Source organism: Cibotium barometz, chromosome 45 (genome assembly GCF_041138505.1).
Source record: "Cibotium barometz isolate CiBa-2024 chromosome 45, ASM4113850v1, whole genome shotgun sequence".
Taxonomy (NCBI): domain Eukaryota; kingdom Viridiplantae; phylum Streptophyta; class Polypodiopsida; order Cyatheales; family Cibotiaceae; genus Cibotium; species Cibotium barometz.
Genome location: NC_141090.1, coordinates 38,182,137 through 38,202,961, shown reverse-complemented (window position 1 = coordinate 38,202,961; position 20,825 = coordinate 38,182,137). Strand labels below are relative to the sequence as shown.

The window sequence follows — 20,825 nt, the reverse complement described above, 5'->3', positions numbered from 1 at the left end:
ATATATCCATTGCATTGGGAATATGAACTAAAAACTCCACTCCTCTAAGCTTCAACATGCAACCAAGCTTGCAAACACGTGGAGATTTGACACTTTTCATGGGCACTAATTTGCACAATATTGGATTCCCCAAAGTATATATGTGAAACTAGAAAATGGATTCAAACCAACATCGAGTCATCATATATAAACTCCCAAGTTCTACACTTACGTCGATTCATTATACACAGCTCTCCTCCAAAGAGGAACATGTGCTCTCTATTATTGAACGAAATAAAGGGTACTTAAAAAAGTAAAGACCTTTAACATATATTCAAACTACTCCCAAAATTGTCCGAGGCTCTTGCTTGGGTTGTGCTGTAGGTGTGCGTGTGCACCAGTGCTCACAGAAAATAATTTATAATCATAATGGCCACAAAAATTCACAAGGTTTTTCTTGAAAATTTACAAAATTTTGAGCTACATTATAACTAGATCACCTTAAATTTTGCAGATATTGCCCACGTGGCTGTGGCACCATGCTGCAAGCACATGTGAAGACTCTAGGAGGACTATGTTTACAAAACTCTCTCTCTCTCTCTCTCTCTCCCCCTCCGCACATGTGTGCATGTATGTGTTATAAATCACCTTAAAATTTGCAGATTTCACCCACATTTTTTTAGCTGAACTATAACTAAATCACCTTAAATTTTGTAAATTTTTCCCACATGGCTGTTGTAGCACCATGCTGTGCCCGAAAGTGCATAGTGCGAGCACGTGTACAGACTTTAAAAGGTCTAAGTCAACAACATCTCGCTCTCTCTCTCCTCTCTATATATATATATACGTGTGTGTGTGTGGTATGGGGGGGGGGGTGGGGGGGGGGGGGGGGGGGGGGACGAGCTCATGTGCATTCGGATGGTGAATATATTTATGATTAGATTTACTATTCATTTATTTAATTATATTCACATCTTAAATTTATGATTGAAACTCAATTTAGAAAAATGACCTGAATTCCAAAATTACTTCACAGCGTTTCAGCTGGAGCAGTAAGACAACTTTCTCAATCCCTGTACTATGGAGCACAGCATGTAAAGTATTCCATCTTAAGTTCGTTTCTCAAGTGCTTGTCGGCAGATGCACTTGTGCAACAACCAGAACTAGGAAAATTGGCTCTAACCAACCAGACCACAGACCCATATCAAAATTTATGCAGTTGCTCAAAAACAGAGATATCAGAAGCCAAAACTTTAATGAAAACTCAAAGATCCATAACAGAATTTCCAGTTTTCCAACACAAACAAAGCACTCACCTGCATTTATAACTCATCTTTTGAGATTCCCACATCCACCTTGGACTCCTTAATGATCTCGCTTTTCTCAACGGAATCCTTGTTTTTGTTGATGAAGCTGATAAGATCCTCCTTACTTCGATCACCCTCATAAAGAATCAATTTCCCAGCAGCAGAATGTAGGAATAGAGTTGGAAACCCCTTCACGCTGAAGCTTTCATCTCTGATGTCATTTGCAGTTGCATCCTACAGGTATGAGACATGTGAGGAGCACTGGGTTTTGCGGATAACTCCAGTATGTCCCTCAAATCTGCACGGAATTCAAGGATCTGCAGAGAACTTACAATTTTGGCGATCACGACATCTGGCTCTGACTGAAATGAAACTGCTACCTCATCCAAAACCGGGGCTAGCTTTTTGCAATGTCCGCACCATGGCGCATAGAATTCCAGCAACACTGAAACACACAAAAAGAAATGGTCAATAATCGAAACCCATGATCTACCTTGGATGTGATATCGAAGAATGAAATGTGTTCACTGTTAAGGATCAGTGTAAACATAAAAATCATATTTTGCTGTCTCTGACACGAACGCAGTCCACAGCATTTTTTAGGGGCCGAACATCTCAGCTGGAGAAGTACAAGTGGTCAAAACAGAGAAGAAAAGAGAGGGGAAGGAAGATAATCATGAGAAAATAGAAGTGGGGACGAAGGAGAAGAGACAAAAGGTGGCATTGGGCAAGAAGAAATTGAAAATGTACCTCCCTTGACCCAAAATGTGACCTGAATTGCAGCATGTTTAGGGGGAACACCAGTTGTCACAAATAAAACAGGGAAAAGGGAACCCTCTACACCAGTTGTCAGGAATAAAACAGGACGAAGGGAAAATGCATCAAGCGCAATGTTTTGAAAATGGGAAATGGCAGATACCGATGTTTTGGATCATAGACCCCACATATTGGTTGTTTCTTATAGCATGGGACTCAACAACTATAGACTTCCAAATGCTAGTTAAGCTCGTTCCCATTCCTCATCTACGGAATCCTCTATATAAATATGCATACCATTTTTCCCAGACTTCAGCACCATAGTTTCAAGAGTATCTGCAACCACGACCTTCACGGGTTCATCATTCTTTTCTGGCACAGGCTCTGATTTATGGAACTCTGATACCTTGCCATCCTGCAGGGAGACGTATCAGATGTCAGAAAAAGGACGCAGTATGGATGTCCTTGGAGATCTGTCCATGTTTAACCATGACAAATTAAGTAAAGCATGTATGTACTCACAAAATAATCCTTCAACCACGATGATATCTTCCCGACTTGAGCTTCCTCAAGGATGTATTTCTTCTCATCCTTGCCTTGTATCACAATCGAAGGGAGCTTTTCTTTTCTCACTCCAAAGTACTGCATGCGAAACAAGTGGTTTGTTGGAACCACAATGAAAAAGTGTCAGCAATCACTTCCACCGGCATGTAGCCTGGTGGCGAAGGGTTTGGCCTCCCAAGGCAATGAACTAAGTTTGCCTACACCCCCGGATGCATAGTCGGTAACTAGATAATATATATCCCACAAAAAAAAAGTGCATGGAGATGACAAAAAAGAAAGCAAGAATACCTGCAGTACATTTTGCCCATCCTCAGTATCTGCAATGAGGAACCTCAAGCCCTTGCCTTTGTACTCTTTGGCAAGCTTCCCAAAAACTTCCTTAATCTCCTCAACACCTTCATCTTTGGAGTCTACACACAAAAAGGCCTGCAATGGGAAACAAAACGTTACAACAAAACCACCATTTACTTAAATACTGGAAAGTTCAGGTTATTCCCAAACCTAACAAAACAAGTGTGATCTTGACTCCTTGAGTCTACTTGCAAAGCTTCAAATCATCAAATCCATCATGCATTGCATAGACCACATTAAGATGCGTTGCAGAAGTAAGCAAAAGACGTTAATGCTAATCCTATGTTTAGCAAACACAAGGTAGGCGGCTAGAGTGGCACCTTGTCATAGTCATCTCCTCCGGCCGGTGTTTTGGGAGGCAGCTCACCGGGAGATGGGAACCCGGTGGAGGGATGCTAGATGGGAACCCGGTGGAGGGATGCTGCAGTGCCCGTTGGGGGTGTTCGTGGAGCTCGATGGTGATGCGTCTCCTACGTGCGTTAGTCTTCCGCTGCGCATTCTGACATGGTATAAGAGCCCGGGCATGTGTGATCCTAGGCGGCTCAGGCGTGTGTCGTGGTCCTGGGCGGCTCAGGCGTGTGTCGTCCTAGGCGACCCCCTCACGCCTCGGTGGCTTGCAGAGCTCGAATCGAGGGAGGGTGTTGGAAGGTTGGCGATTTCGAGCGTGTGATCTATGGCTAGAAGGTGCCTTGGATTATCCCATAAGTGGATTTCGAGTGTGTGATCTATGGCTAGAAGGTGCCTTGGATTATCCCATAAGTGGAAGCATGGGAAGTTGAAGAGCCATATAGAGGCTAGAGTGGCACCTTGTCATAGTCATCTCCTCCGGCCGGTGTTTTGGGAGGCAGCTCACCGGGAGATGGGAGCCCAGTGGAGGGATGCTGCAGTGCCCGTTGGGGGTGTTCGTGGAGCTCGATGGTGATGCGTCTCCTACGTACGTTAGTCTTCCGCTGCACATTCTGACAGCTTTTACCCAGTTATGGACATGTGGGCAGCCTGTTGGCTGTATTTGGGCTGACCGACTGGTACCATAGGGTGGTATAAATACCACCCTCCTCATTTGTATCGGATCTTCATGTATATAGCAGAGTTATACAGCTTCCCTCTCTCAACACTTCTGCGTTCTGTTTTCCACAGCACTTGTCTCATTTTCCGCTGTGCATTCCGACATGGTATCAAAGCCCGAGGTGGCTTGAAGCTTGGAGACACTGGTGGGAGCTTGAGGGTTCTCTGTTTTTTGGTGCTGATTGGAGTTTTCTTGGGCTGTTCAGGACTTGGAGATTGAGTAGAAGGCGGCCATCACCGTTGGACAGCCACCTTGCATAGTGTTTGTAGCCTCTACTTCATTTTTTTCCCACCCACTCTTCCTTCACAAGACGTTGTGAACCCTTGAGATGGCATATTTGCTGTCCAAATCTGCCTCTAAATCTACCCATATACTTGCTAGGAAAGATAATCATGTCCATAAGCATCAAGAAAGATAATCATGTCCATGAGCATCATGATTAATAGATACACATGACCTACGTGCTATGGCATCCCTACTAATGTCAACAACCTCCAAGCGTAGGTGTAGGTTCATGCGTAAAGACATGCTCATATTATTGGATGAATCTTCACGAATAAATCTGCCTCTAAATCTGCCCATATACTTGCTAGGAAAGATAATCATGTCCATAAGCATCAGGATTAACAGATGCACATGACCTACGTGCTATGGCATCCCTACTAATGTCAACAACCTCCAAGCGTAGGTGTAGGTTCATGCGTAAAGACATGCTCATAGGAAAGATAATCATGTCCATGTGCATCAGGATTAATGGATGCACATGACCTACATGCTATGGCATCCCTATTAATGGATGCACATGACCTACATGCTATGGCATCCCTATTAATGTCAACAACCTCCAAGCGTACGTGTAGGTTCATGCATAAAGACATGCTCATATTATTGGATGAATCTTCACAAAATAACCATCATACCGAGTTTCTGTAAATCCTCCGCACTCTAGAGGTTAAGGGTGCAAGGATATCACTGAAAGAGAATGCATGTGCACAGACAAGGTAGCTAGCTAGGGAAAACAATTAGAGAAAACAGTTGCTTTATGGAACACATGTCGAAACTTTCAAAACAAATATTTATTACTTTAATTGTGATCAGTGATTATAGAAAGTGTTGTTAACCCGTGGACATGTAGCTCAAGGCTGGTTTCTCACCTTAGAATCTTGAGGGTTTGCAAAAATTTTGGTGAGGTATTCTCTTTGTACTGGATCCTTGTTGAACAACACTACAAAAGGGATGCTAACTTCATCCAAAAACTTCTTTACAACCTCAGCTTTGAACTCCTGTGCAAAACATCAATTCTTTCATTACTACACCCCAAACTTACTAATGGGCATGGCTTGATAGAAAGCTCTAAATTATGCTCAAGACTAGCCATTTGACAACACACTCATACCTTCAAATCATTAAAGCCTTCATCAAATTTCTTGAAGACACGAATTGCAGGTCCACTCAGGACTGTAGCTTTCGTGGGTAGAAAGCTAGCATCTAAAGTATGCCTGAACTCATAATCCGAGCGCAATTCACTTGCAATGGATGTAAAGTTTGTGAACTCCTCAGAGTCATAAGATGAAAATAATCCCACCTAGAACACCAGTTTGAATGCCTTGAGATAAACCTTTCAAGAAAAACCCTTATTAAAAAGAAAGAGATGTAAATGTAAGCTTTAGTCAGCACATCAGGACTAGGTACTCACAACAAGAATATCCGCTTCTTCAACAAGCTTCTCCCCCTGCTCGGTGGATGTGATCTCTTCAGAAGGTGGGCCAACTTGTTTCTTCAAGTAGGATATGATGCCATCCGCTTCTCTTGGGCCCTTGTAGTCGCGGACAACCTCTCCTTTGTTTTCAAAGATCTTCAAGGTCGGAAAACCACGAACGTCGTATTCACCTGCCAAGGCTTTGTTTGTCTCCTCATTCGCATCAACCTTCGCAAGGATAATCGGGGGCTCGTTTGTCTTGAGGATGGCTGCAGCTTTCTCATACTGAGATGAAGGGAGGAAGGAGAGGGGGTGGGGGTGGGGGTGGGAGGTTGTTTTCAGTAATCTTCAAGAGACGATGTTACACAAAATATGTAAATAACACAAAAAGGGTGGTGAATAAAAGGATGCAAGACACATGGAGGGGGTGTGAAAAATACCTCGGGAGCAAGATGCTTACAATGGCCACACCTGTGCCATGATCAAAGATTAATTGTGAGTTGAAATTGTTCACAAATTCAATATAATACTATGAACAAAGTGTGGCGCCTTTCATGACCCCAAAGGTCATGAATCTTAGGTGTGGGATAATCAGTGCTTTCCCACACATGATCTTAAATAATCCCACATTAGTGGCTTGTTCAACTTCCCATCGACAATGACAGGGGCATGAGCTCACACTGCTTTTTGAACAGACGCGAAAAAATACATTCTCATTAACGCAGGTACATGCACACATGCAGAGATGCAGAGACACATACACACAAAATACAGCACGCAGGCATGTGGGTGTGCGCACACACATAACTGCCCGCATGTATATGACAGTTTCTATTTCTTCATATGTATTGCCCACATAGATCATGTGCACACAACTCCCATAATCCATTAACTTGGATGGTCTCACGCACACATGAATTTGTAACGTTACATGAACGTATTGCATATGAGGCCATGCCTTACTAAGAAACATAGAGCTCCACTACACCCAGACAGACTCTGGAAAAAATTCTTCCATGACCCTTGTTACTCCATATGTATGTCCAACCTCACCATGTATGCATACGACTTCCATTAACGTGGACGGCATCAAGCTAAAGCATGTGTGTACACGCACACACATGTGCAAAACTTAGAACTCCACGAAGCCCAGATAGACACAGTAAAAAAATTCTTTTATGAATCTTGTTACTCCATACACATGCCCAAGCACACCCCATTAACATGGATGGAATCGCAACTCAACCAACTATCGATGTCTACAGTGTTGTGCATACAACTCCCCATTAACATGGATGGCACATGAATTTGTAACGTTACATGAACATATTACATATGAGGCTGTACCTTACTAAGAAACATACAGCTCCACTACGCCCAGACAGACTGTGGAGAAAAGTCTTCCATGACTCTTGTTATATGCCCAAGCACACAATGTATGCATACAACTCCCATTAACATGGATGGCATTAAGCTAAAGCATGTGTACACGCACACACACGTGCAGAAACTTAGAACTCCACCAAGCCCAGATAGACACGGTAAAAAGCTCTTTTGTGATTCTTGTTACTCCACATGTATGCCCACCCCATTAACATGGATGGCATTGCAACTGAACCAACTATCGATGTCTACGATGTTACACGATGTTGGGACTACACTTTGGGGCTCAACCAACAGCACTAAAGCATGCACATGTGCACACAAGTATGCTGCACTAACGCATGCACATGTGCACACAGTATGCGTAAGCGTGCATGCACATACGCACACATGCATGAATTTGTCACATTACATGGACATATACAAGCATTTCAAAGATGAGTCCATGGGTTACCAGGGAGCATAGAATTCCACGACGATAAAAGGATGTTCCTTTACGACTGTAGTGAAGTTGGAGGCGTCCAAGACGAGGACATGGCCCTCCTCCACCTCCTCCTGTACTCCCTCGTCGGCAAAGGCCATCCATGGGAGTAAAGCAAGGAGAAGCAGCAAAACAGGAGCTAAACGAAGCATCTTGATGTGCCAAACGATCTGCAACATGAAAACCCAATGTGAGTTGCACAATTTTAGTTTATTTTTGAATGTAAAAGATCATCTGGAGCTACACGGAAATGGACTAACCTCCCCCCTAAAGAAAAAAAAAATCAACGAGTTTCAGAAATTGCCAAGAGCTACATAGAAATCAAAGAATGCAACCAAAACGCGCATGCGCGCGAAAAGCTTCAAAGATGCTCTTAAAAAGCTACTGGGAAAGACGATCTATCTGAGAATTGCAGCATCACAGATCCGAATCAGGGTTAGCAGTAACAGATGTAGATTAGTAAGAATTAGACTTAAACAATTAGTGATTGCAGAAATTGGGATTAGCAGCAAAACTAACCTGTATCAGAAGCTCGTTGTTAATCTCTTCCTAAGCTAGCTCCGTCGTGTTAAAAAGCAGGTTGGCTATGGCGATGAGAAGCTCTTTAAAAAGACGAGCTAAAAAGGTCCATATTATTCCCCCCGCAAATTCCACATCTCCCGTTCACGTGGCAGTCGTACAACGTGTGACGTCACCTTGGCCTCCATGGCTTTTTACGTGGTTTAGCCAATCAGCTTCCTACGTTTGGTCCTTAGTCCAATTGGAATTCACACATGATTTTTTCAACCACATTTAAAAACAAGGACATTTTGGACCTCTTGTGCACATGCCACATAGACAACTTTTCGTTCGGTGTGCATATTGACAACTTTTTGTTCAGTGTGCATTAATTTGCTGCAAGCTAATAAAGAAATAAAGTTACCGATAATTTAATGAACATCACGGACTTAAAAACGTAAGAGCCTCGAGGGTGATACACAAAAACATTAAAGATGAGCACTTAGTGTACATGTGCTCAACTTTAAACCACTCAAGGAACTGAGTTTAATAATGAAAAACCAGCAAACTTCAACCTCTTTGGCTTATGGGATGAAGACAATGGCTTATGGTTGCACCATTTCTCCTTGGAAGCTTGCCAAGGTAAGCATAGAAGCAGGTTGATGATGAAGACTTATAATGTGGCGCTTTATGGTGTGTGCCCAGCCTCCAATACTAATGAAGAAGAGACTCCTTAGTGTTAAGAACACCTCATGGTGTATGCCCACCGCTTCAAGGATATGGAAAAATCCCTCACAAGAGCACTTAACTGATTAGTACTCCTTTAATGATAAGCATGAAAGCTAACTAGTGTTATAAAGCTTTTATACAAGCTTCCATAGCAGAAAACCAGACAGCCGATTGGTTCTTTGACTCCCGCGCTCGATTCAGGCCACCATTAGGGCTGAGGCTTAAGAGGGTAAGCCCTTAGGTCATGGGCTTTAAAATCCCTAAGGTGGCTTAGGCTAATGGTGCCCACAGTCGGCAAAATGTTGTATGACCAGTAAACGAAGCAAAAACGGCGCCGTTCTGAACCAGTAGAAATGTCGCGGCCTCTTGAGGGTAAACCTAGCAATTGATGGTATGAACCTAAGCACACAGAGGTCCCTAAAAACTCTCTAGAAGAAATCACGGCTGAAACCATCTCGTGTGCTCGCTACAATCCCTCCACAGGTTGGGGGTTCAGATCCACTATTCTAGGAGAGAAGATTGACCTATTCTACACCACAAAAAATGACCTAATCTTGCCAAGCTCTATATACCATGTTGAGAAAACGTGATACTTATGCTAGATTCAAAATGAGTGGTGCTTATGCTAGATTCAAAATGAGTGGAGAAGAGAGACACAAAATACAAGAATGACTCTTGCTTACTAAGTTGCTCAAAATACAACTAAGCTTCATGCTTAGTACAAATGCCTTTGGCATGTGCCTTTAAATAGGCTCGCTAGTGGCCTAGGGTTAGGTGGCTCCCTTAGGACCACTCACACCCACACACCTTCTACACCCTTGGTCACTAAGGCTCCTGGGCCTATATCTTAATACATTGTACATTAGGTCAATTTGGCAATGAGTGCATGAGTATTGTAACACTTCATTACATTGAGATTTTTCCCCGATTTCAAAGGAGATGATGTCTGATTTTGCTCAAAAATTCATGTGTGGCTATAACAAAAAACCCTAATTCAGTCATCGGGGTTTTGGGCAAGTGACAAGGTCTCATTGCAAAGTGTTTCTCTAAAGCTTCAAAACAAGCTATTGGTTGCACAAATCGAATACTGAAAGTGGGCCTAATTTAGGGTTTCACCAAATTCATAAAACCCTAAGTTAGTATGAGGGGTTTTGGAGGTTCAAAAAAGTGATTGGATATGCTACCAAATGGCACAAAAAAAAAAAATGGAATTGGGTACCGCATGCTTGGTCAAAACACATAGTTGACTTTTTCACAAAAGTCAAAACAGAAAATACCTCCACTTCAACTCAAGCAACGGGATTTGGTTTAGGGATAGTACCACAAGAGCTTTCCAACAAGCTTTTGCCAACAAAATTTTGACCTCATTTTAGGGTTTTGGAGCCAAATTACTATTTTCAACAATGTTGTACAAACCCTAAAACAGAGAATATTAAAGTTATCCAAAAAATTCTATTCTTGCATATTTGGATATGCATATTTGGATACTACGCAATAAGAGCTATCCATAGAGCCCTAGATCACCGATTTCTGACACCATTTGAGTCTTCTACAAGACATTTTTCATTTTCAGCCATTATGCCAAGGGGTGCCCATCCAAACTAGCGGTGGGACTTCAAGAAATAAGAGAAGACATCGAAATGGTGAATGAGGATCATGTAGAGGTGATTGGTGAAGAGGACATGAATTTACAAGGGGAAAACAACAATTGACACATAGGACAAATAATGTGCAAATTGGGCCAAGTTTTGCAAATGTGGCCAATGCATCAAATCAATTGGGGGGAGCAAATGCACCAGAGATGCCCGCTATGACAAATGACATGTCACAAATAATGATGATGATGAGAAGCATGATGAAAACCATGATACAACCACTTGTGGTGGAAAGCATGATGCAACCAATTGTGCAAGAGATTAGGGGCATTTGTGATTACATAAAGTAGCAAGGATGAAGATAAGGGTGGACCATCTCACAATGTTTGACATGCTCATGTTGAAGAAAAAGAGAATCATCACCTAAGTTTTCATTCTACTTGCACAATCCAATGTTTCTGTACGCACCCAATGAAGCCAAAGGCAAGGGTCGTGCATTTCCAAACCCAAGGAATGAAGGCTCAAGATTCCCAACAAGGAGTGATGGTCATGCTCCATTCAAGGGAAATACTCATTGAGGTGGTGCTTCAAGGCCTCATGTTGAGGAAGATCTTGTTGGTAAGTTTGAGGATAACAATGATTATATAGATGGGACTATTCGTAGGCATGGTGACCATCATGGGGATGGAGATAAATTCAAGGGTGTGAAAGATAAGATTGTCCTTTCAAAGTTTAGTGGTGAAGGCACTAACAATGACATCTTGAGGAGTGGGTAAACAAATTGGATCTCTATTTTGAGATGGACCCTTAAAGTGAGAAATCTAAGGTTTACTTTTCTACCTTACACTTGGAAGGGCATGCTCATGCATGGTGGAGGCATCTCCAATCACAAGATTATGAGGTCACAAGTTGGGATGCATTCAAGGAAAATATGAGAGAAGCATTCACTTCCAAGATGCACAAAGATAAAATGGTTTGTAAATGGGACAATCTACAACAAATATACTTGAGTGCGAAGGAGTATACATATAAGTTTCTCAAACTTATGCTTCATGTTGAAGGGTGTAGTGAAGAGTTTAAAATAGTGAAGTATATCAAGGGCTTAAAGAATGCAATTGGAACGGATGTAAGGGCACAAAGACCAACAACTCTTAAGGATGCAATGATCATGGCCAAGGTATATGAGGAAAAGTATGCAAATACACGGGTGAATCATCGACCGGATTATGGATCAAATGCTTTCACAAAGCCACCTTTTACCACTCCTAATGTACCTAAATTTCCTACCATCTATGGTAGTGGTGGCAAACCATACAATGAGGTGGTTTCAAAAGTGGGACTACTCGTGGGTGCAAAGCCAACCAATGATGGGGTTAACAAGACCAAATTTGTGAAGGAAGGCTGCATCAATGAGATGAGGGGCAAAAACCTATGCTACAAATGTGGTGGGAAGTATCACAAAGAGCATTGGGAAGGAGTGCAAAGCCCGCAAATGTCAAAATTAATATGGCTTATTTGAAAGTGGTGGATGAGACTAATGTGACAAAGAAATGGATCCGCTTGATGAGCCATATGAATTTGTGGGTGCCGACCATTCTTTAAAAACGGAAGGGGAGTTTCCTTTGACCCCAGTGTTTCTCTTGGTGATCTTTATAATTACGACGATGACTTACCTCATACTTTGGGTGCTACAAATACATATGAATACAATGTTGCTCTTTGTTCCGTATCCAATGAATCATATGCCGGTTGCAAAGGGGTAAATACATTGAGATTCAAGGCTAAGGTTAAGGGAAGAGATGCATTTGTGTTGGTGGACAACGGTAACACACATAGTTTTGTGAACTATAAATCATTAGGAAATCTCAATTTGTACCTAGAGGCATTAGCAATGAATAGAAAAGTTGGAGTGTCAAATGGGGATAACATGGATTGCACAATGATTTGTAGAAATGTGGAATTGATGCTCTCAAAGAAGTACACTTGCAAAGCTAAATTATTGGTGCTAGATATGGGGCTGATTGATGTGGTTTTGGGGTGTGATTAGCTATCACCTCTTGGAACCTTCTCTATGAATTTGCAACAAGGCTTTCTGAGGTTTATGCATGGGAAAGATACCATTACATTGCATGGTTTTGGCACCTCAAAGTAGCCTTGATCAATAGCACAAAACTCAAGATGGAAATAAAAAAGAGTGGCTATATGTACGTTTTGCAGCTTTGTAAAGACGAGGACAAAGAAAAAGAGAGAAAAGTTACACATGTAGGCATGGAGAAGCTACTTAAAGAGTAAGAAGATGTGTTCTATATGCCCAAGTGCTGCCACCATGAGGGAGGTAGATCATGCCATTGAGTTAGAGCCGAATGCAAGGTCGGTCAATAAATCTCCATATAGATTATCAAAAGTGGAGAAAGACGAAGTGGCAAAGCAAGTTAAAGAGCTCATAGATATAGGGTGGATGGAATGGAGTCAATCACCATTTGCATCGCTCATTTTATTGGTGAAGAAGAAGGTGGGACTTTTAGAATGTGCATAGATTATCGGGATGCCAGTAAAATTACCATCAAGAATAGGTACCCAATCCCAAGAATTGATGATCTCTTACATGAATTGAAGGGTGCCAAGTTCTTCTCCACGATTGACTTGTGGTCCAATTACCACCAAATAAGAATGAAAAGTGGGGATGAGCACAAAATGGCATTTCGTACCTGAAAGAGGTCTCTATCATTTCATGGTGATGCCGTTTGGGCTATGTAATGCACCAACCATTCCTCTTCAATTTTGTATTGGTGTTTTTCGATGACATATTGGTGTATAACAAGAGCGAAGAGTGTTAAATTTGCAGCAATGTGATGAGCTATGGTGGATCAAATGCTAGAATCAACATCATTAGAAAAGAGATTAGACGATAATTAAGACGTGAGCAATTAACTGATAGCTTAATGTAGGCATGGATAATAAAAAACCAGCAAATTCTCATTAGGCCAATGTCTCAATTTATAGGGTTTACATCCAAGCATCTAATCCCACTGATTTCTCCTTGATTTACTCCACCTCTTTGCTTGATTCTCTCCACCTCTTTACTTGATTCTCTCCACCTCTTCCCAGAATATCTCCACACCTCCTAAATCTCCTCATGCTATCCTTTATTCTCTCCTAGTAGATACTTCTCATCTTTTCACAGCTTCTCTCACATTTACAGATTCTCTTTTACAGCCTCTTGCTAAGGGCTTGTTCCCACACACACCCTATTCACTTGTATATTTCAACACCTCCCCTCAAGTGAATACTCCTAGCACACATGGACCCTATACCAAGTTTCCCTCTTACTTTATAGTCCGCGACCAGTGCCTCAAGTCCCTAAACTCATAGGCCTTGGCACACTCTCTCTCCATGTGTCCAAGGCTACTACAAGTGCCCGTGACCTTGACTAAAGTGCTCACACATACATCTACCACATGGCCTACATCATCGGTGGCTCAGACATACATCTACCACATGGCCTACATCATCGGTGGCTCAGAGGTGGTTTTACTCTGTTGGGGCAGGTTACATTGGGTTGTGGGGTTTCTCTCTCTCTCTCTCTCTCTCTCTCTCTCTCTCTCTCTCTCTCTCTCTCTCTCTCTCTCTCAAAAAAGATGATCTGACTCCACTTCCTTAGGAGCCTCCATGAAGTTTGCCGATGTCGTTCCTTCTCCACTAGGTTTGTTGTAGCAGTCTCTTGCCATGTGTCCTAGCTTTCCACAGTTGTGGCAAGTGAAGGTCCTTCCTCCTACTCTGCCTCTTCCTCATCCTCGTCCTTGAGAGAATCCTCCTCCTACTCTGCCTCTTCCTCTTCCTCGTCCTCGTCCTTGAGAGAATCCTCCTCAGGTGAAGAATGATTTTTCTTCTCCAGCTGCTGTTGAGTCCAGCCATTTCTTCTCTTTGACTCTGGTCTCTTGCTCTAGTAGAGCTCCTTCTATCTCGTGCAACTTCAATTCAGGTACATTCTTTAATGTTGCTACAATGTTTTCATATTCACCTTTGTCCACACTCTTTAGAAGCACTGCTAGTGCCTCATCATCTTCTACCTTTTTGCTAATGGCCGACAGTTGTTGCTTAATGCTTTTATATTTGTTCAAGTGTGTGATTAAAGGTTCACTTTCCTTCATATCCAATTTGTAGAATTGCATTAACAGATTTATCTTTGAATTTTTTGCTTGAGTGCCAAATAATTTATTGAGTTCATCCCATGCATCTTTTGCCCATTGTATCCCTGTGATGTGATGAATGATTTCATCATTTAAATTGAGTGCGATAAGTCCTAATGCTTTCTCATTCCTGCTCTTCCACTCATTTTTCCCTCTCACCTCTAGGCATTCATCACCTCACCACCAGCCCCTCCCCTCTCACCTCTAGGCATTCATCACCTCACCACCAGTCCCTCCCCTTCATTTTCCCTTGTGCTCCCTTCTCTCCCCTCATGACCAGTGCAACTGGAATCTTATTCTAGGAATTGATTGTGGAAAGATAGAGAATTAATTCAATCATAAAAACCATTGCTTGTAAGCTTCAACTAAATCAAAGCAATTGAAAAATTAAACACTTAAACAAAAATACTTAGCTCCAAAAAGACCATATTGGGTGCAATCTTTCCCCCTCTTGTGCGTGGCCTCTCCCCACACAAGAGTATTTCTTTATTAGCTTTCCTTTTCACCAAAATTAGGCCATAGCCCCCAAAATACAAGATGTGCTTTTTAGAGAGCACGGCACTCTTCTTTTACAAAAATAGAGTGTCAAATTGGGACTAGGGTAAAGCCATAGGCTTTAATAAATTCCACAAAAATAAATGTATCTTTCCTAAAGTTCAAAATGGAAAAATCATTTAATAAGGTTACAAGCTACTATGCTTGCCAAAAATGAAATGTGATGATCCAAGACATTTCTTCCAAAGTAAACTCTTCAATTCCCATAGTCTTCATCACCTGAAAATATAAGCCCAATTAATTATTAAATTAATCCCACAAATATGAAACAGGCACAAATCATCACCAACTCATGACTACCAGGCGTAAGTACCCCAGGAATCACCCTGCCATACAAACCTAACTGAAATAATCATAGGTGGCCTCAAACATACGTCATATACCGCACGTATTAATATTTATAGTGGTGTCACCCACGATATTAACCTAGCCGGCATGACGCAAAAGTAATCTAGGCGTCCCCAAATTACTCAAGAGGGGATAAATAATATTTTTCTAGAGGACTTAAAATATATTATCATGACATCCCTCTTGCTTGAGTTTGCAATTGTCCTCAATTGCGGATTTGCTGGGTTTGAAAAGAATGAAGAATTTCAGGGTAAACTCGAAAAAATTTCTCAGGCATCCATTTAGCATCTTCTTGTGGATGATTCTTAAAAGTCAAAAGATACTTGAAGTATTGATTACCTGTCCTTGTTGTTATTATCTCTTGGTCAATGATAGCATCAGGAACTAATACTTCTTCCTCTCCTTCAATAAGAGGTGGTTCCTCATATGTTGGGTGAGTAGGAAGTGTTCCTCGAAAAGGTTTCAAGAGCGCTCCAGACAATTCGGTGCTATGTGACCTTCTTTGTGGCACTTGAAACATTTGATAGGAGATGTCTTCGGTTTGCCACCATTGACTTTCTTATTGGTACTCATGTTGCCTTTAGCCTCGTCCTTGCCTTTGTCATAACCTGGTTTATACATCTTCTTTGAAGCATAAAAAGATTTAGTAAATGGTTTAGAAGAAGTACCCTCATGTACTTTAATCTCTTTAGGAAAACCATTTTTACGTTCTGAATTAGTTGCCAAGGATATTGCAGAAGATAGTGAATGAGGTCGAAACATATTCACATCGGCCCTAATGGTAGATCTAAGGCCTGATATGAACTTCCTTTTTTGATCCTTCTCGCTAACTCTATCCACAACCTGCACCTGTAATAAAGTATTCCAGAACTTTTCTACATACTGTGACATAGTTTCCTTTTCCAATTGATGCAAAGTGTCCCATTGGTGCCTAACTTTGGACTTGAATTGTGAGGGTAAAAAGTGCTTTTTAACCAGCCGTTGAAATCTTTTCCAAGAATCTGGCTTGTCACGACCTTGCTTTACTACACTCCACCATAAAGCTGCACTGTCTACCATATGATTGACTGCACATTTAATCTTATCATTCTCTGAAAATTTTTCTCCAGAAAAATAGTCATCTAGTTGACTAAGCCAAGCTAAAATGACCCTAGCATCCTTCTTTCCATCATAATTTTGAAATGTGAAAGCTTTCCGACTAATCTTGGATTCTTTTTGTGACCTTTGTGCTTGCAATGTAGCATTTACAGCCCTTTGAATAGTGTCATCTTCGTCATCAAAAGATAGCGAAGAGTCACGCTTGCGTCTACGATTTGAGAGCTGTCTCTCCAATTCAATACGCTTCTCTCTTTCTTCTACAATTTGATGTTGTAAAGAAAGGAGTTGCTCTTGAATTGATGGCGAGATAGGCAAATCTGCCATAGTGCTTGTGCAAATGATGTAGATAAATAAAATTTTACTTTATTTGATGTAAATAAATAAAGCAAAAATGAGTACTTATCTTATTTTTCTCCCGCAATTCAATCTTGGTTGAAGCTGAACAAGACGTTGTTCAATGGCTGAATTGAATTCTCGTCGCCTCAAACAAATCCCGAACGATTCCGCGTGATTCAAGAGTCTTGGGCTAGTCGAATTGTTGATGAAATAATTTTTCTGCACTTTGAAACCTGCTGAAACAGTCCTGTAAACCTTGCCCAAACTCTGTAATATTTTTTTTGAAATTTTTAGAATTTTTCAGAAGTGATTTCGGAATTTTCTAGCCTTTTCTAGGCAATTTCCAAGCTTTTTAAAACCTGTAAATCACTTTTCTGCACCCAGAAATTTTCAGAATTGAAAAACCTTTGAATTTCTCCTCAAATTTGGAAATTGGGAAAAGTAGAGGTTGAAAAAGGAGTGATGTGACTTGCATGGGGATTGGGAAAAGTGAACTTGATTAGAAAGTGGATTAAGGAGGTGATTAGCTTATGGGAGATTAAGCTTGAATTTTTTTTCTTCTTCTCCACTCCACGCTTTTGCGCCGGCAGGCTGCCGCCGTGCGCCCCTTGTTCCAAAAGATTATTGAGATTTATAATATGGCTTTTGCATGGATTTATCTCCCCCGTCCATTATAGATTTGCTCAACCTTGAAGCTTTCTGATTTCTGAGAGTTACCCGTGAGGTTTTTGGCTATGAGGATTTCATCCATACGGTCAGATTCTGATTTCACAGAGTATTTGGAAAAACCGCTTTTTGATAAAGAGGGATGGTTTTGCAGGGTGGTGAGTGGGTTTGAGAGTAGATCTAGTTTTGAATCTTTGACCTTTGGGTAAAGACCTGCAAAACACCCTTCTGTCCACTGGATAAATTCCTGCACTTTCTTGATTTTTGAGAAGTTGAAGCCCTTTCCTACCTTCTCCACAAATCTCCTAGCCCAAGCTCTGATACCACTGCAACCGGAATCTTATTCTAGGAATTGATTGTGGAAAGATAGAGAATTAATTCAATCATAAAAACCATTGCTTGTAAGCTTCAACTAAATCAAAGCAATTGAAAAATTAAACACTTAAACAAAAATACTTAGCTCCAAAAAGACCATATTGGGTGCAATCTTCCCCCCTCTTGTGCGTGGCCTCTCCCCACACAAGAGTATTTCTTTATTAGCTTTCCTTTTCACCAAAATTAGGCCATAGCCTCCAAAATACAAGATGTGCTTTTTAGAGAGCACGGCACTCTTCTTTTACAAAAATAGAGTGTCAAATTGGGACTAGGGTAAAGCCATAGGCTTTAATAAATTCCACAAAAATAAATGTATCTTTCCTAAAGTTCAAAATGGAAAAATTATTTAATAAGGTTACAAGCTACTATGCTTGCCAAAAATGAAATGTGATGATCCAACACATTTCTTCCAAAGTAAACTCTTCAATTCCCATAGTCTTCATCACCTGAAAATATAAGCCCAATTAATTATTAAATTAATCCCACAAATATTAAACAGGCACAAATCATCACCAACTCATGACTACCAGGCGTAAGTACCCCAGGAATCACCCTGCCATACAAACCTAACTGAAATAATCATAGGTGGCCTCAAACATACGTCATATACCGCACGTATTAATATTTATAGTGGTGTCACCCACGATATTAACCTAGCCGGCATGACGCAAGAGTAATCTAGGCGTCCCCAAATTACTCAAGAGGGGATAAATAATATTTTTCTAGAGGACTTAAAATATATTATCATGACAACCAGCCCCCCCTCGCTAGCCCATCGTACGACCAGGCCTCCCCCCTCTCTTACCTCACCACCAGCCCCCCCCCCCTTCGTTTTCCCTTGTGCCCCCTTCTCTCACCTCATGATCGTAAAAAAAAACTGCCTTCCCAACTCTTTTCTCTCTCACCCTCTTGGTTATTTTTTATTTTTTTTCTTTATTTTATTCTTATTATTAATTATTTTTCCCTCATATTCATCGACCCTCTCTCTTCTTTTTCTATCACCAAGCAACCACCACTCTCTCTCTCTTTCCTAGCCCACCCTTTTCCTGTGTTCTCATTTGCCTCCTAGCATGAAGGAAGTCCTTCCACGGATTCATGGAAGGACTTACTTCATGCTCGCATCTAAGTCTGCACCCCTTCCCAAGGAGGACATTGGCCACCTGGCATCAGGGTGATCTTCTCTGTGGCTCCTCTCTTGCACAGCTGCTTCGACCATCGCCACCGCCACCACCAAGATGTCATCTCCACTGGCTGAGGTATCATTTCCTCGCCACCCTCTAGGTCCTCCATTATCTCTTGTTTTATCATCGCACGAGCTTGCCTTAGTAGGGTTGGCTTACTTTGACTCTTTAGATTTCACCACTGCATCGGAGGATTTATGCAGATCATTCTTAGTGGACTTAGCCACCAAGTGTATCCCCACACTCACCACTGCCTACATTGGCAAGGTTTTTCAGTTTCCCACCATTCCCAAGCCTGCAGAGATGGGATTGGGTATTTCAGGATTCCTAAGGAGGATTGGGTCCTTAACCTCCAGGGGTCAGTCCCTGGGATGATTCCTAGGCAGAAATCCCCTCATGACCCAGCACTTTGGTGTCGTCAGAATCGCTTCACCACCCACATTTTTTCATCTATTATCTCCTCACACGCCTTGCCCCTCATCCCCAACCAGGAGTACTTTGCCTCCCCTTGTTTGATGCATTTCTCTCTTTGCACACCACTCGCCCCTTTACTGGGCTGCACTCATCTCTCCACTGTTCTCCGCTCTGCCGTAGCCCATTCACTCACTCGATGGCCCATCCTAAGCGCCATCCCTCACCTAACCCTGGTTCCCCCTCACGACCTTGCACCCGAGCCTGCCTCCTTAGGGAGCAGCCATTATCGCCATCCATCCCACGGCCACCCTCATCATCGAGACATCCACTCCACCCCCACCCTCATCATTGACACCTTGCCCACCATCGACATCCATCCCACCCCCACCCTCGTCAACGACATCCACTCCACCCCCACCCTCATCATTGACACCTTGCCCACCATCGACATCCATCCCACGGCCACCCTCGTCATCGACATCCATCCCACGGCCACCCTCGTCATTGACATCCACTCCACCCCCACCCTTGTCATCCATGGAGACCTTGCCCATCATCGACATCCCCCCACTACCACCTTCATCATCGACGGCTCTATCATCAACTACTCCTTCGTCACCCTCACACCCCATTCTCCTTCCATGGATCGTTGCTTCCCAGGGACCAGCATCACACCACATCTCCTTGGTTTCCCTGTCGTCGTCACCATGATCCTCGCCACCTTCTCCTTCCGCACCATCCAGAGCCCCCTGGAAATCTCTTTCGATGGAGGTTCCTCCCGCACTCCACCCCTCAGTTCGCCCCACCTCACCCATTTTTTCAGCGCCGACTTCCCTCGTCTCACCACCTCATCTTCCACTTCACCTCGATCTCCTATCGACACCGACATGAGCTTCTTACTTCTTCAGCCACTACCACCCTCATCCTCCCCTCCGACATAGTCTTTCTTGACAGCACCACCAGTTCCTCCGAGCTTCACCTCCACCATCTTCTCCACCACTCCTCGGGTTGGGCTCTTTCTGAGTCTCCCTCAGTCCCGTGACCACTCCGTCAGACTTGACGAGGCTTCCTACGGAGTGCTATTTGGTGGCTGACACATTGATGGAAGCCTCTCAACGGATCACGACCATGGGACTCATTCATCAAAGAGTCCTAGGTGCCTTCACCGACGCTAACTAACACTTGCGTCGGTCGATCTATCTAGCAGAGCAGACCGCTCAGGAGGCTACAACCCGGGCAGAGGATGCAGAGGAG

The 20,825-nt window shown here is 42.5% G+C and overlaps 1 protein-coding gene across 1 annotated transcript; it reads right to left on the bottom strand.

Annotated features, from left to right (window-relative positions):
• Nucleotides 1–959: 959 nt before the first annotated feature.
• On the bottom strand, nucleotides 960–8,229 carry LOC147612728 (protein disulfide-isomerase-like). The gene is made up of 12 exons (XM_086783295.1): nucleotides 8,106–8,229; nucleotides 7,560–7,756; nucleotides 6,163–6,193; nucleotides 5,720–6,007; nucleotides 5,420–5,608; nucleotides 5,178–5,306; nucleotides 2,895–3,032; nucleotides 2,565–2,684; nucleotides 2,340–2,457; nucleotides 1,619–1,731; nucleotides 1,296–1,520; nucleotides 960–1,157 (listed from the first exon to the last, which is right to left on the bottom strand). The coding sequence occupies exons 2-11, from the start codon at nucleotides 7,736–7,738 to the stop codon at nucleotides 1,302–1,304; spliced, it is 1,524 nt and encodes a 507-aa protein (XP_086639421.1). The 5' UTR covers nucleotides 7,739–7,756; nucleotides 8,106–8,229; the 3' UTR covers nucleotides 960–1,157; nucleotides 1,296–1,301.
• Nucleotides 8,230–20,825: the final 12,596 nt, after the last annotated feature.